Below are 14,070 nucleotides of genomic sequence, written 5' to 3'. Positions count from 1 at the left end.
CCCAGTGGCCGTGGTGTATCCCGTGGGGCTGTGGAGGTGTCGTGTGCGGCCGGCGGTGCGCTGCGTGTACGCCCCGCTGCTGAGAGCGAGTGGCTTACATGCGGTGCGGGCAGCCGTGTGTCTGCATGTGGGAAGTACGCAGACCTCTGCAGCCAGCGTACCACAAGAGCAAGAGGAGCAAGAACAACAACCATTGCTACTACTACTACTGTTAATGCTGGACAACCAAAGGCAGTGATGGCGGCTTGGGGAAGTTGGGATCCCGCTTTCGCTGAATATAGGTGGAAAGAGAAACAGAAAGAGAAAGAGGAAGAGAGGAAAAGAAAAGAAGCTGAAGCACAAGTGTTGACACAGACTGAGTTGGGAAGAAGAGAAGATTTAAATGGCCTCCGTGGTGAAGAAGGTGTTGAATTATCTGTCGTTGATACTTCTCTAATTAAAGAGAGTGAAACTGTAACCGACGTGATACCTAATAGTAATACCCATACACTCTCTACCCTGAAGAAAGAATCACAAAAGCCGTTAGGTCCGGACAATACATCACTTGATACAGAGAGTCTGGGTGACCGCACGATGTCCCAAAAGTCTGAAAAAACAGAACCCGATGACATACAAGGTAACCGTGCAGGGAGTGTGTCGTCATCTGGTGCTTCATTGTCAGTGCAAGCAGAGGAACGTGAACAATCAGCAGAGGCACCAGCTTCCACAACTGTAGGCACACCCTCTTCTGAAGTTGTTGATTCCCAACATATCAAACCACAATCTCCGTCTGAAAACGCCAAAGATAACAGTAACACCAATGATGGCAATTCTTCACAGAATCCTTCTCCAGCAGAGGCGAGTACACTTACCACCCCTAATCCCACACAGCAGTCTGCTGCAGCTCCAGGTACGACTTCCACATCAGCCTCACAAGAGAATGGCAACGCTGATTCCACGGCCACCACCACCACTAACAGTGAAGCACCAACCACCACTTTGACTCCATCTCCTGTACCCAACGCAGATATCAACAACATCGCTTCCACGGTACAGAACAACAAAGCCAATGTTGACAGCACTGCCAGTCCTGTGTGGATGCGCACTGCAGCACCGCTTCTGATTGTGGCTGTGTTGTTCTCCGTCACCATGTACTGAACGGTGGGACTCATTTGAGGACAAATAATAATAATGGTAAAACTAACATAATCATAATTGCGTGCATCCACCATGGGTGAATAAAATAATAATCTGTTTACCAGCTTTCTCTTTCAATTCGAATATCTCTCCTTTTTACTTTTATGTGTGTGTGTTCTTTTTCTAATAATTCCATTACTTGCTTTTTCCGTTGTGTGTTTACAGAAAACTGGGCTGTTCTGCTTACTGACGGTATACATCTCTTGCTAGTACACAGATGTGTGTATGCAGTAATTTAATATACATAAACTAGAGCCATGGAGTATTGTGTATGTGTTTGACTCTCTCTTATTTGGGTATTGTTGGGTGTTATCTTTTTTTATATTAAGGGTTACATATTATCATGCAAGTGGGATATTCCTTTTTTGTTGCTTTACTGTGCAGTTACTGCTTTTCTCTTTTCCACTGTGAGTATTTGTTCCCTCATCCACTCATTGTGTGTGTCTCTTCTTTTTCTCTTCCTTCTTTTATTGTTATTCCTTGTATTACTCTATTGAAGTAAACAACAACAATGATAAGGGCTGTAATGGTGAGGTGTTACCTGCTCTGTTTACTAACTCTTGTTGTGTGTTGTGCTTCTGGGTTAGTATGGGCTGATAGTCTTAAAGCTCCTGACGCCGGTACCTGTGTTCCATTTATTGGTGTTCCCTTTTTTATCGTTAAGAATCCTTTTTGCGATAAGTCTCGTAATGCTAGTGAGGAACCTCAACCTACAGAAAGTGGTTCAGGTAAACCTGGGCACATTAACCCAGTTAGTTCCCTTGAGTCTGCAGAAGGCCAGGATATACAAGTACCTGAAGAGCATCCCACTCAAGGTTCTCGAGTTCCTGATGGACAAGAGTCAGGTGAAGGTCCATCTGAATCAATACAAGCCAGTGGAGAGAACCCAACAGTCTCATCACCTGCAACTAACGGTAGCGACAATACGATAACACATGAGAACACATCACCACTGCAAGAACAAGAAGGAGATGCAACCACTCAGAGTTCACAAGTTGCAACCAACACTGATGAGTCACAAGAGGCAGGAAACACACACTCAACAACAACCTCTGCCACTCCCAACATACCCAATAATGAAGAATCAACCACCACCACTACTACTACTACTACCACAACAACAACACTTCCTCCTGAACCCACAAACAACAAGAAGGGTGATGCAGACAGCAGCAGCAGTATCAGCAGTTCTGTGTGGGTGCGTGGACCACTACTGATTGTGGTTACACTGGCCTGTATTCTTGTGTGCTGATTGTGATGGTGATGATGTGACTCAGGTCATCCTTTGTTTTCTTTTTCTTTTTTTTGCTTGCATCCCTACAGTCTAACTAATCTTTCACCTGTTGGGATTTCTTCTTGTATATAATGTTATTGTTTTCTTTTATTTTGTATATTCTTTATATGTCACTCTATTGTATGTGTTTGGGCTACTGTAAGCTTTACCCAGTATAGTGTGATGATCTTCTTTTTGGAATGTAAAATGATAATAATGCCATATATACATGTACATGCGTAATAGGGTATACAACTATTTTTACTCACGGTTGTGCTATTTCTTTCCTTTCGTTGACAATTGGGCTCATTAGTAATTTGTTTTCTTTTTCTACTGGTTTTGCTTGTGCGCCCCGTGCTTTCTGCTGCACTGTTATGATTCTCTGTTTTTTTTTTTGCAAAGGAGACGTCATAAAAATATATACAAGTATATATTTGTAATTGTGTATATATGTTGACAGGCGAAGACACTGTTACATATTTGTGTGTTTTCTTCGTCAACTGGTCCTATTTTTGATTTATGTTTTTTTCTTTTCTTTTTTCTGTGAAATATGGGATTCTAATGATTAGTGTTGGAAACTGTGTGCTTGTCCTTTAATTGGACTATGAGTGATGTTGGAGTATTGCGTTTTTTCGTGTCGGTTGCTTTTTCTCTGTGTATTTCTTTTCTGCTGTGTGTGTTTGTGGGTTTTCTATTGGCGTATTAACTCTATTCCCTTCTCTTGTTTCTTTGTTGTTTCCCTTTCTTCTGTATAGTTAAGTGCAAGGACGTTAAAAAAATAAAATGTCTTCTCTCATGATGCAGCTACGTTATGTAATCTTCATTATCGTTGTGATAATGAGCACATCGTCTCTGTGTGTATTAGCTGTTAGTGGTGACTCTATTCTTGAGAGTGAAACGGAAACTCTTACTGCTGAGGATTCTAGTGGTTCCTGTAATCCTGATACCGAGCCTTCCTGTAAAAATGAGAAACCGGCTCCTCCACTACCAACAGAATTGAATCCTGGACAGTCTGATCAGGATTCTCGTCTTGATGGACCTCCTGTGGAGCCTGGAGGTGCTCGTAGTGTTCAGCGAGGAGCTCCTGGAGTTGGTATTGGTGGCGCTGAAGAAGGGAGGCAACTTGGAACGGATAGTGAAGTTCTCTCCTCGCAGACTACCACTTTAAATAGTGGCAGTGATACTCAGTCTGACTTGAGACAAAAAGAAACACAGATTCCTGCCACTCCGCCTTTACAAACCCCACAAGATTCTCTAAAAGGAACGGGTGGTAATCTACAGCATGAGAACACTGAAAAGAACAGGCAAACTCCAGCTGGACAGGATCACCCGAATAACAACGGGGTGACTAGAGAGGATGCACCTGCTGCTGGTACTGACGATGCAGGAAGACCACAGGAACCGCAAAGTGGATCACACCCCAATTCTTCTACTGAACCCATTACAACTGGTACTAACACTCCGGAGAAGACTACCGTGCAGGAACAGACATCTAACACACAGGAATCTCAATCAACGAATGGTACAGAAGACGCGGCAACAACAACTTCTGGCACTCCCACCAACACCAATAATGATGAGGAATCAACCACTACCACAACACTTCCTCCTGAACCCACAAACAACAAGAAGGGTGATGCAGACAGCAGCAGTAGTATCAGCAGTTCTGTGTGGGTGCGTGTGCCACTACTGATTGTGGTTACACTGGCCTGTATTCTTGTGTGTTGATTGTGTGGTGATGGTGGTGGTGTGACTCAGGTCATCCTTTGTTTTCTTTTCTCTTTTTTGCATGCAATCCCTACAGTCTAACTAAACTTCTACCTGTTGGGATTTCTTTCTTCTTTTTTGTTTCTTAATGTTAATGTGTGTTTTGTGTGTTTTTGCTCTATGTGTTTATCCTATAATTATTATTATTGCTACTACATTGTGTGTGTGTGTGTGTTCTTGGAGACTCTCTTTGTGTGTGTGTGTGTGCCTGGGCTTGCACTGTGATGATGATGAACTGCTTTTTGCAGTGAGAAAAAAGAAATAATAATAACAGATGAATTTATATTTATAATTGCTTATACACACATATAGACTTACACCCATAGTTGGTGTATTTCTGTGTGTTTACTTGGGTAAATTGGGCTAATGTTTAGTATGTGTTTGTTTGCTTGTTGATTGCAGGTACGTTGTATGTTTTTTGAGATATTTCTGTTTGTTGTTATCTCTGCAATGTTACCAAATGATAGTCAGTTTGTTTATAATCTCTTTTCATTTTTATGGGATTGGATGATTCTTCATTTTGTTTGAATAATGTGTGTTTTACCTACTGTGTCTCATTCCTTTACATAACAGTTGAATTCATATGTGTGTGTGTAGTAATAATGGTGTATTGTTTTTTTATTCTTCTACACACACACATTCTCTCTTTCTCTTTCTCTCTTTAAACACACATGCTCAGATTTCAGTGATCCTTAGTGATATTAATAACAAGAATGTCCATGTTGCCGTGCCGTGTGTTGTGTCTGTTGACCCTATTGTTCTGCTGTGTGGGTGTGAGTGGCACTACGAGTACTTCTCAGGATCAGCAGTTATCTGCAAATAATAATGTTGCCGCTGCATTGACAAGTGTTACTGGTGGAGTTACATCAGCAGCAGTAGGACTATCAACAGTGGGAAATGGAAAGACCTCCGAGAGTGTAAACGCAGCTCTGCAACTAGCTAACAAACTGATGGAGAGTGTTACAGCAGCACACACAAAGGCGAAGACTGCTGCAGATTCCTATAACAATGCTGTGCAGACTATTACTGAGGCACAGACAGCAGCTGAGGACGCGGTTGTAAAGGCAGAGGAGGTACTCAAGCAGGTGGAAGATAATGGTGAGCAAATCGCTACTCAATCCTTTGAAAAGATAGCAAAGTTGAGACAGAGTACAAATCGTGAAACCATTAAATTAACAGAAAAAGAAGCTGGTAATGCTTTCACGGAAAAAACTTCAAAAGTCACTGAAAAGCTCAAGACAGTGTTCAAAAAGACAGAGACCACTCAGTCCCTCCTTGACACAGCGAAGACTGCTGTTGAGGAAAGATTGTCATTAACTCCAGAGGTATTGGTACAGGCCGAGAAGGTGTTGAAAGTAGCCCAGAATATTGAGACCACAACACGCAGCGTAGTGGATTGGGCGGCAGACATATTGAAGAAGTGCACGACGGGCTGCAGGAAGGAAACCACAAAAAGTGCACGCAGCGCAGCGGATGCCGCAAAGAAGACACACACAGCAGCCACAGAGGCAGTGCAGAAGGTAACAGAGATGCAAAAGAAGATCACGGAAGCAAATGAGAAGGCTAATAAGGAAATGGAACTCGCAAAGGCAGCAGTAACTGCAGCAACGCAGGCAATTCAGGATAATAAGGCTGCCGTTGTTTCTGCCAAAAAAAGTGGTGATCCTCTTCCTGAAAAAAAGAAAACACCAGAAGGACATCCATCCGCGGTGATGGCAAATGTACCCCAAAGTGGTGAACGGGGAGAAGGAGAACATCAGAAAGAACCTTCAGCTGAAACACTAAATCTTTGGAAGAGACAAAAGTTATTCACTCCAGAGGAAAAACAAAAATGGATAGAAAAGAAAGAAAAAAATCTGAAGGAACGTTCAGCCGCAACAGTGGACCTAACTAAAGTGGTCGTGTCGCAGACAAAGACGGTGGTGGCCGCTGCACGTGAGGCGCAGAAGATGGCGAGGCAAGCAAGTGATACCCTCAATGAGGCGAATGGCTTGGCGACGACGGTGGTGAGTACCCTCCGTGCTGTTGAAGAAGCGGCTGTGGCTGCCGACAAGGTGCGAAAGAAGGCGGAAAAGGAATGGACGCAAGACCACTCAAACAAAATAACAAAGAATGGAGCTGCTCTTGCTTCTGCCAGTAAGGACGGCAGCAGCAGCAGCCCTGCGTTACTGCGTGTTCCACTCCTATTTCTGCTGCTCTCTTTGCTGGGCTGCATGACCGTGTGCTGAGCACTGTGGTGGGATCCATCCAGAGAGTGTTGGTAATCACTTGTTTACTGCTAATAATAATATCATTGCTACTGTGTTCAGTATACTAAGCACCGAGGAGTTGAATTCCAATGACACCCACTGGACTAGGGTGCATCAATTTCTGTGGAAATACTCTTAATCTCTTTTCATTTTTATACTTGTAAGCAGAGCATTGCTGTGCACCTTGTGGTGTGTCTCACTCTGCAATTGTGTGGTTCTGGTAAATGATATCTCTTTTCTTTTTTATTTGCTTTCACATTATTTCTGAGCGTGGTAACATATAATTTGCTTCTTCCTATGGGAATACTAACTATAATGGGGACAGGGAGAAACCAACACATTGAGATTTATGCACTATCCGTTATTATTATTTGTGTGTGGCTATCTCTGCTATGTTACCAAATGATATTTAATTTGTTTATAATCTCTTTTTATTTTTATGGGATTGTAGTGGTTCTTCAATTTGTTCGAATAATGAGTATTTTCCCTAAAATGTATCTTCCTGCGTTATATTCATGGTTGACTCTATATGTGTGTGTCTCTGTGTGGAGTAATAGTGGTGTACTGCTGCTTCTGTTTTCTCTTTCTTCTTTCTTTTTTTTACACTTCCTCTGCGTAGATCTGTGTACTCAAGTTACGAGAACAACAAGAAGAAGAGTGACGATGCCCGTTATGATGATGATGATGATGCGTGTGATGTGTGTGTTGGCCGTTGTGCTGTGCTGTGCCTGCGGGTATACCACGACGGCTGCTGCTGCTGCTATTACAACCGATTTTGATTATGACAGGTTTGTATACCGTGGTCCCGTTGAAGTGATTTGTAAGACCGGTGGCGATTTAAGCTTTCGCAGCAGTGAGGAGGTCGATCCTAATGTATGCAAGACAGACAACAATCACTCTGTATGTGTGAAGTACAGAGGTCTGTGTGCCATTGATACCAAAAAGACAACAGGTACTGCTGAAGAGCCAAGTACAAGGGTTCCTCGTCATGTGAACATTACAGGTGGAGAAGAATGTCTGGAAAATAATGACGATGAGGAGGAATTGGAGGTGCCACGCCTCAAAACTGCTAACGTTCCTACATCTCCTAAATCGCCAAAGCAGATGAAATGGATTTGCCGTCTGGAGACTCCGCTTGTGTTACCTGGAAAAGAAACAGAACATGCTGAAGAAGTTTCACAGGGAGAAGCACATCACGAGGGCAACGGTGCAGACGCAACAGTTGCTGGGCAAACGAATGATCAAACTTCACACAAACTCTCTGATAACAACAACAACCACGGTGAGACTACATCAAATGCGGCACATAACTCTGCACATGGGACTTTTTCCCATTCTAACACCACCACACCGAATACCGGGGATGGGGCAGCAACAACACAAGTGGCTACCACTCTAAATACTGTCTCTTCTAATTCTCAGGTTTCAACAAACAAGAATGGACGTGGTGATTCCACGGAACAGACTTCTGTTGCGAACACCAACACCCACGATCGAACTGATAACACTGCTTCAACCTCTTCTTTGACGGCAGACGAGAAAACAATCAGCATCATAATTTCCGCGTCACAGCAGACGGGTAATGCTGACAGCAGTGTCAGTCCTGTTTGGATGCGCACTGCAGCACCGCTTCTGATTGTGGCTGTGTTGTTCTCCGCTACTGTGTACTGAACAGTGGGACTCACTTGAGGTCAAAATAATAATAATAATGGTTATACTAATATAATCATAATTACGTACATCCCATATGGGTGAATGAAATAATAATCTGTTTACCAGCTTTCTCTTTATATTGGAATATCTTTTCTTTTACTTTTATGTGTGTGTGTTCATTTTCTAATCATTCCATTACTTGCTTTTCCCGTTGTGTGCGAATGTAGAAAACTGGGCTGTTCTGCTTACTGACAGTATACATTTATTCTAAATATAGACATGCGGATGTGTGCAGCTTTTTCTTATAAACTGGAAACTTTTAAGATTGGGTGTTCTTTTGTATAATTCCATTTCTTTTTGTTTCTGTTGTGTGAGTAGAATCTTTTGTCCTCATCATTGACGGTACAATTGTTTTACGTGTACACATGAATATGTGGGTCATAATAATAATTAATATAATTCATCGTTTTTCTTTGTTGTTGTTCGTTTTTTTGTTTTCTTTTATCTTATTATTTATAGGTGGTAGGTATCGCGGGTGGAATTATTTTTTTCTTCTTCGTTCGTATTCCTTTTTTTCTTTTTAGAATGTTTCGCTGTACACGCCCAGAACAGCACCGTAGTGGGAAAAACTCGTGCTTTTGTGTTCCGACGATCCCACGCTTAAAATATATGCGGGCGGGTAGTGGATATCAACAACTGCGGCGTATGGGAATGCCTGTACACACGTGGGTTTGGGATGTCGTAAAATTGATGGTTTCCACGCGAATAATCAGTACCAGCATGCTTGGCAGCTTCTTTCTCATGATGACTTTTGGGAAATAGTGATGAGTCGAAATAATACAAAGAATATCAATGTACTCGATGTTCATATGCCGAAGCGTAATAAAGGTACAGCCCCATGGTTTCGTGGTGCCGATACGTACAGTGTGAAATATTGTGAACAGGGTCGATATGAATATCAACGATACCTTATGATTAATGGATTACCAAGTGAGTACAAGAAACACTTTCTAGATTTCTCTCTAATTTATTCGTGCTGGCTCTGGACCAGCTAGTATTTCCACAGGAAACTCTTCATTGGCTTTTACGTATGATTGTGGATAATTTTAACCCACAACATGTGCATTATTATATTGCGGCAATAAAGACATTTCAATATACAGGAGAGTTAGATATGGCAAGAGAGATGTTTGGAAGATAATGGAACCTCAGCAGACGTGGCCATGTACTTTTACTATCTGTAGTTACCTTGATATTTGTGTACAGGCAGGTGTGAAATGACTTGGGCAATGGAAGCAATGGAATCGCTATTGCACAGAGTTGAAGTTTTTGCAACCTGCAGAAGTAGATCCTAAACCTGTGTGTCACGAGTTGTTCCCTTCTCTCTTACCCGTTAAGAATTACTTTATTTGCCAAAGTGGAAAAAAAAGGCATTTTGATCATGATCCTAATCTTGATGTACCCGATCTTAATCGATTTAACAGAACCCGTGAGGTGTACCTTCGTATGGCCCACGTAATGCTTGGGGGTGGGAACGTGATGTGGTTTTCAACACTTTTACACTAAACTGGAGGAAGCAAAGTGTTGTCTACACCAACACCAGTGCCAGAACCAACAAACCCACATCTTGTAAGACGTCCACAGTGGTCTCCCTATGAGCACTGTAAATATCTGTGTTCATCATTCACTATGGCGAGTAGAAAATAATGGTCGAGCAATGGCCCTTGGTCCATCTAATACGACTGAAGATGAAATGCAAAGTGGTTTCTTTTCTAGTGATCAATTCTTGGTTTCATCCTTTGTTTTCTTTTCTTTTTTTTTGCATGCATCCCTACAGTCTAACTAATCTTCCACCTGTTGGGATTTCTCTTTTTGTTTCTTAATGTTAATGTGTGTTTTGTGTGTTTTTACTCTCTGTGTTTATCCTATAATTATTATTCTTGCTACTCCATTGTGTGTGTGTGTGTGCCTGGGCTTGCACTGTAATGATGATGATGAACTGTTTTTTGCAATGGGAAAACGAATTAAATAAGACCAAATGAATTTATATTTATAATTGCGTCTAGACACACATATATGGACTTACACCCATAGTTGGTGTATTTCTTGTGTTTAGTGGGTAAATTGGGCTAATGGTTAATATCTGTTTGTTTGGTTGTGTGGTTTGCTGGGCATTGAGCCTTTTTTAAAATATTTGTGAATGTGGGCCACTTTTGTTTTTACTCTTAATGAGGTTATTGCAATGTATTGCATTCTTTATATGGTGGGTTTTTTTTATTTTCGCGATGTGAGTTTCTCTTTGGAGTAATTGATTTTTGTCTCCCAACGTTTTTTATACTTCATTTATTTTTTTTTTCTTTTTACCGCTTTTCTCTCTAGATCAGTGTTTTTACGTGAAACAAACCTTTGCCTCTCTCATGATGATGATGATGGGCCGTGTGATGTGTGTGTTGGCCGTTGTGCTGTACTGCGCCTGCGGGTATACCATGACGGCTGCTGCTGAGGAACCAACGCAAAATAATGATGGGCATGGTGAATCTGGGTGGAATAGAAAAGATGCGGTAAATGGAACAGGATGGTATTCTCCGTTTGATAGCGATGCCGTTGAAGAAGTCGATGTGTGCTTGGGCAGCTCTCACTCTAATAAGAAAAAGTGTGAACATTGGCGCAAAGACAGAAGTATGGCTGAAACTACGGTTGGTACAGATAAAGAAAGAGTAAGTGAAGATGTTATTTCTTTACCAGAGCAACCGCAACAACAAAGGTTAACTGAACAAAGTGATCTTTCTCGTCCACCTGCTGCTGTTGCTGCTTCTGCAGGGACACACGGTGTTGGTGATGCTTCTCACCCTCGTGATCAAGTTAAAGAAAACCCAGTGGTTCAAGAGATTGAGAATACACTGACCGGACAAGCGGAACCCTCTACGACTGGTTTGGAGACTCCTGGTGCTCAGCCAGGTGGAACAGATAATGTAGAAGTACCCGCAGATGCATCTCATAAGATCGATCAGGGACAATCACAAAATGGAACTCAACCTGGAAGTCCCGTGGAGGGACCATCACATTCAGGAAGTGAACCGAGTACAACTAACAGAAGAAATTCGGAAAATGCAGAGACCACACAAACAAATGTTCAAGAAACTCCTGAAGGGCACGATTCTTCTGCTCCTACATCCCAGAATACAGTTGATGCCTCCGATAGCAGTTTATCCGCGGATAATACCGGTACTCGTCAGGATAAGAGTGTAGCAGCTGTTCCAAAACCTGCAGAGGGTAACTCAAACAGTGAAGAACCAACCACCACCACCACAACAACAACACTTCCTCCTGAACCTACAAACAACAAGAAGGGTGATGCAGACAGCAGCAGCAGTATCAGCAGTTCTGTGTGGGTGCGTGTACCACTACTGATTGTGTTTACACTGGCCTGTATTCTTGTATGCTGATTGTGTTGTGTGACTCAGGTCATCCTTTGTTTTCTTTTTTGCATACAACCCCTACAGTCTAACTAATCTTTCACCTGTTGGGATTTCTTATTTTTTCGTTTCTTAATGTTATTGTGTGTTTTTGCTCTCTCTTTGTGTTTATCCTATAATAATTATTGCTATTCCATTGTGTGTGTGTGTTCTTGGAGACTCTCTGTGTGTGCCTGGGCTTGCACTGTGATGATGATGATGAATTACTTTTTGCAGTGGGAAAAGGATATAATAATAACAGATGAATTTATATTTATAATTGCGTATACACACACATATAGACTTACACCAATAGTTGGTGTATTACTCTGTGTTTACTTGGTAAATTGGGCTAATGGTTAATATCTGTTTCTTTGTTGATTTTTGCTGGGGTGGTTTAGCCTTTTTTGAGATATTTGTGAGTGTGGGCTTTTTTTTTCTTTTACTCTTACTGAGGTTTTTGCGCTGCATTGCATTCTTTAACTGGTAGGTTTTTCTTTGACGATGTGAGTTTCCATAGTGGTAATCGATTTGTGTGTTCTAACATGTTTGATACTTCATTTATTTTTGCTTTTTGATTGTCTTTTTCTCTAGATCAGTTTTTATTACGTGCAACATACCTTTGTCTCTCTCATGATGATGATGATGCGCCGTGTGATGTGTGTGTTGGCCGTTGTGCTGTGCTGCGCCTGCGGGTACACCATGACGGCTGCTGCTGCTGATGGTCAGCCAAAGGTGGTCATTACTTCCGATATGGTGAAGGAAGCTCATGATATTAGTTGGGATCAGTTTCCTGCTGTTACAAGCAAGGAAAAAGAGGAAGATGCAAAGTACCGTAAGTGTAGGGATGACCCTAATCATGAAGTTCAGGGAATAAACTGTTCATTTTGGAAAGAATTTAGGAAGGTCGTTCCTAGTCAAGCAAACTCCATTAACCCTCAGGTACCACAAACACAACAACATCAAGGTAGTTTATCCAGGGAAGGAGAAGAGCATGCACAGGATGTTCCAGCGGGGAGAGAAACACCTGCGAGTGGTGCAAGTCCAGAAAATGGAGCGGGAGCTGTGCCCCAATCTGGTGTTGACGCAGAAAGTGCACCAGAGAAATCAAGTACATCCTCAAAACCACCTTCTTCACCGACTGCACCTGCAGAGGGCAGCACAACCTCGACAGCATCCGCAAACGAGAATACAGGTAACCCTCAATCTCCTGCAACTGTTGGTGCGACTCTCACTTCAGACTCACAGGAAACCACTTCCACTACTCCGCCGAACACCGAGAACACTCTCAGTGAAGCACCAACTACCACTCCATTTCCTGAACCTGTAACCGACACACAGATCAGCAGCATTGCCCCCACTGTACAGATGAAGGCTAACGTTGACAGCAGTATCAGTCCTGTGTGGATGCGCACTGCAGTACCACTACTGATGGTGGCTGTGTTGTTCTCCGTTACCCTGTACTGAACAGTGAGACTCACTTGAGGGCAAATAATAATAATGGTAATACTAACATAATCATAATTGCGTACATCCACCATGGGTGAATGAACTAATAATCTGTTTACCAGCTTTGTCTTTTAATTCGAATATCTTTTGTTTTACTTTTATATGTGTGTTCTTTTTCTAATAATTCCATTACTTGCTTTTCCCGTTGTGTGTTTGCAGAAAACTGGGCTGTTCTGCTCACTGACGGTATACATCTCTTGCTAGTACACACAGATGTGTGTGTGAAGAAATTTAATATATAAATTAGAGCCATGGAGTATTGTGTGTTCGGCTCTCTCTCTTATTTGGGTATTGTGTGGTCTTTTCTTTTCTCTGTTAAGTAGTACATAGTAACATACAAGCGGAATATTCCTTTTTGTTACTTAACTGTGGAGTTGCTGCTTCTCTCTCTCTCTTTTCCACTGTGAGTATTTGTAACTTGCTCCCACTCACTATGTGTGTCTCTCTCTTTTTTTCCTTCCTCTTTCTTTCTCTTTTTCACACTCCCTGTGTAGACCTGTGAACTCAAGTGAGAACAACAAGAAGAGTGACGCTATTGATAACGATAATGACAGACGTGTGTTAACTAATCCCACCGCTCTTGCTTGTGTCGGTGGTTGTGTGTGTGAAGTTATTGTAAGATATGAAATGAAGTCCGTCCTGTTCTCTATTCTTCTTCTTTTCCAATATCTACTGTTGCGAAACCACATAACTTGCGTGCAGTGGAGGATGACACTCCTCTTTCTGTTGGTGGTTTCATGACAACCTCTGCAGAAACCATCTTGAACACTGCCCATAGTGTGCGATCAGGTGATATTATGTGTGTTGGGTGTCCTCCACAAACAATGACTCATCATTTGACTGTTTATTCTGTTCTCCTGTTGATATTGTTGCTGCTGCTGCTCCTTCTGCTTCTTCTTCCGGTTCTTCTAGTACTGCTGGCATGCAGTTTGTGAGGGAGAGGGATCTCACAGAGGAGGAGAAGCTGTACGGCAAGTGTGTCTCTCTC

General features: G+C 42.2%; 7 protein-coding genes across 7 annotated transcripts; all 7 read left to right on the top strand.

Annotated features, from left to right (window-relative positions):
* Positions 1–1,137, top strand: TM35_000084390 (uncharacterized protein; the record flags this gene model as incomplete). The annotated part of the gene is made up of 1 exon (XM_029024304.1): positions 1–1,137. A coding segment is annotated over one exon (1,137 nt), but the record flags the coding sequence as incomplete, so codon positions are not given.
* Positions 1,138–1,687: 550 nt separating this feature from the next.
* TM35_000084380 (uncharacterized protein) lies at positions 1,688–2,428 on the top strand (the record flags this gene model as incomplete). Its single annotated transcript, XM_029024303.1, has 1 exon — positions 1,688–2,428. One exon carries the CDS (start codon positions 1,688–1,690, stop codon positions 2,426–2,428), a length of 741 nt encoding a protein of 246 aa, XP_028884706.1.
* An 804-nt stretch (positions 2,429–3,232) lies between these two features.
* On the top strand, positions 3,233–4,177 carry TM35_000084370 (uncharacterized protein; the record flags this gene model as incomplete). The annotated part of the gene is made up of 1 exon (XM_029024302.1): positions 3,233–4,177. The coding sequence occupies one exon, from the start codon at positions 3,233–3,235 to the stop codon at positions 4,175–4,177; it is 945 nt and encodes a 314-aa protein (XP_028884705.1).
* Positions 4,178–4,929: 752 nt separating this feature from the next.
* On the top strand, positions 4,930–6,444 carry TM35_000084360 (uncharacterized protein; the record flags this gene model as incomplete). Its single annotated transcript, XM_029024301.1, has 1 exon — positions 4,930–6,444. One exon carries the CDS (start codon positions 4,930–4,932, stop codon positions 6,442–6,444), a length of 1,515 nt encoding a protein of 504 aa, XP_028884704.1.
* A 684-nt stretch (positions 6,445–7,128) lies between these two features.
* On the top strand, positions 7,129–8,136 carry TM35_000084350 (uncharacterized protein; the record flags this gene model as incomplete). Its single annotated transcript, XM_029024300.1, has 1 exon — positions 7,129–8,136. The coding sequence occupies one exon, from the start codon at positions 7,129–7,131 to the stop codon at positions 8,134–8,136; it is 1,008 nt and encodes a 335-aa protein (XP_028884703.1).
* A 2,399-nt stretch (positions 8,137–10,535) lies between these two features.
* TM35_000084340 (uncharacterized protein) lies at positions 10,536–11,564 on the top strand (the record flags this gene model as incomplete). Its single annotated transcript, XM_029024299.1, has 1 exon — positions 10,536–11,564. One exon carries the CDS (start codon positions 10,536–10,538, stop codon positions 11,562–11,564), a length of 1,029 nt encoding a protein of 342 aa, XP_028884702.1.
* Positions 11,565–12,206: 642 nt separating this feature from the next.
* On the top strand, positions 12,207–13,040 carry TM35_000084330 (uncharacterized protein; the record flags this gene model as incomplete). The annotated part of the gene is made up of 1 exon (XM_029024298.1): positions 12,207–13,040. The coding sequence occupies one exon, from the start codon at positions 12,207–12,209 to the stop codon at positions 13,038–13,040; it is 834 nt and encodes a 277-aa protein (XP_028884701.1).
* Positions 13,041–14,070: the final 1,030 nt, after the last annotated feature.

This window comes from Trypanosoma theileri (genome assembly GCF_002087225.1).
Source record: "Trypanosoma theileri isolate Edinburgh chromosome Unknown TM35_Tth_8_V1, whole genome shotgun sequence".
In the NCBI taxonomy this organism is placed as follows: Eukaryota; Euglenozoa; class Kinetoplastea; order Trypanosomatida; family Trypanosomatidae; genus Trypanosoma; species Trypanosoma theileri.
Note: the sequence above shows the minus strand (reverse complement) of the source record. Positions and strands in the feature narration are given on the sequence as shown.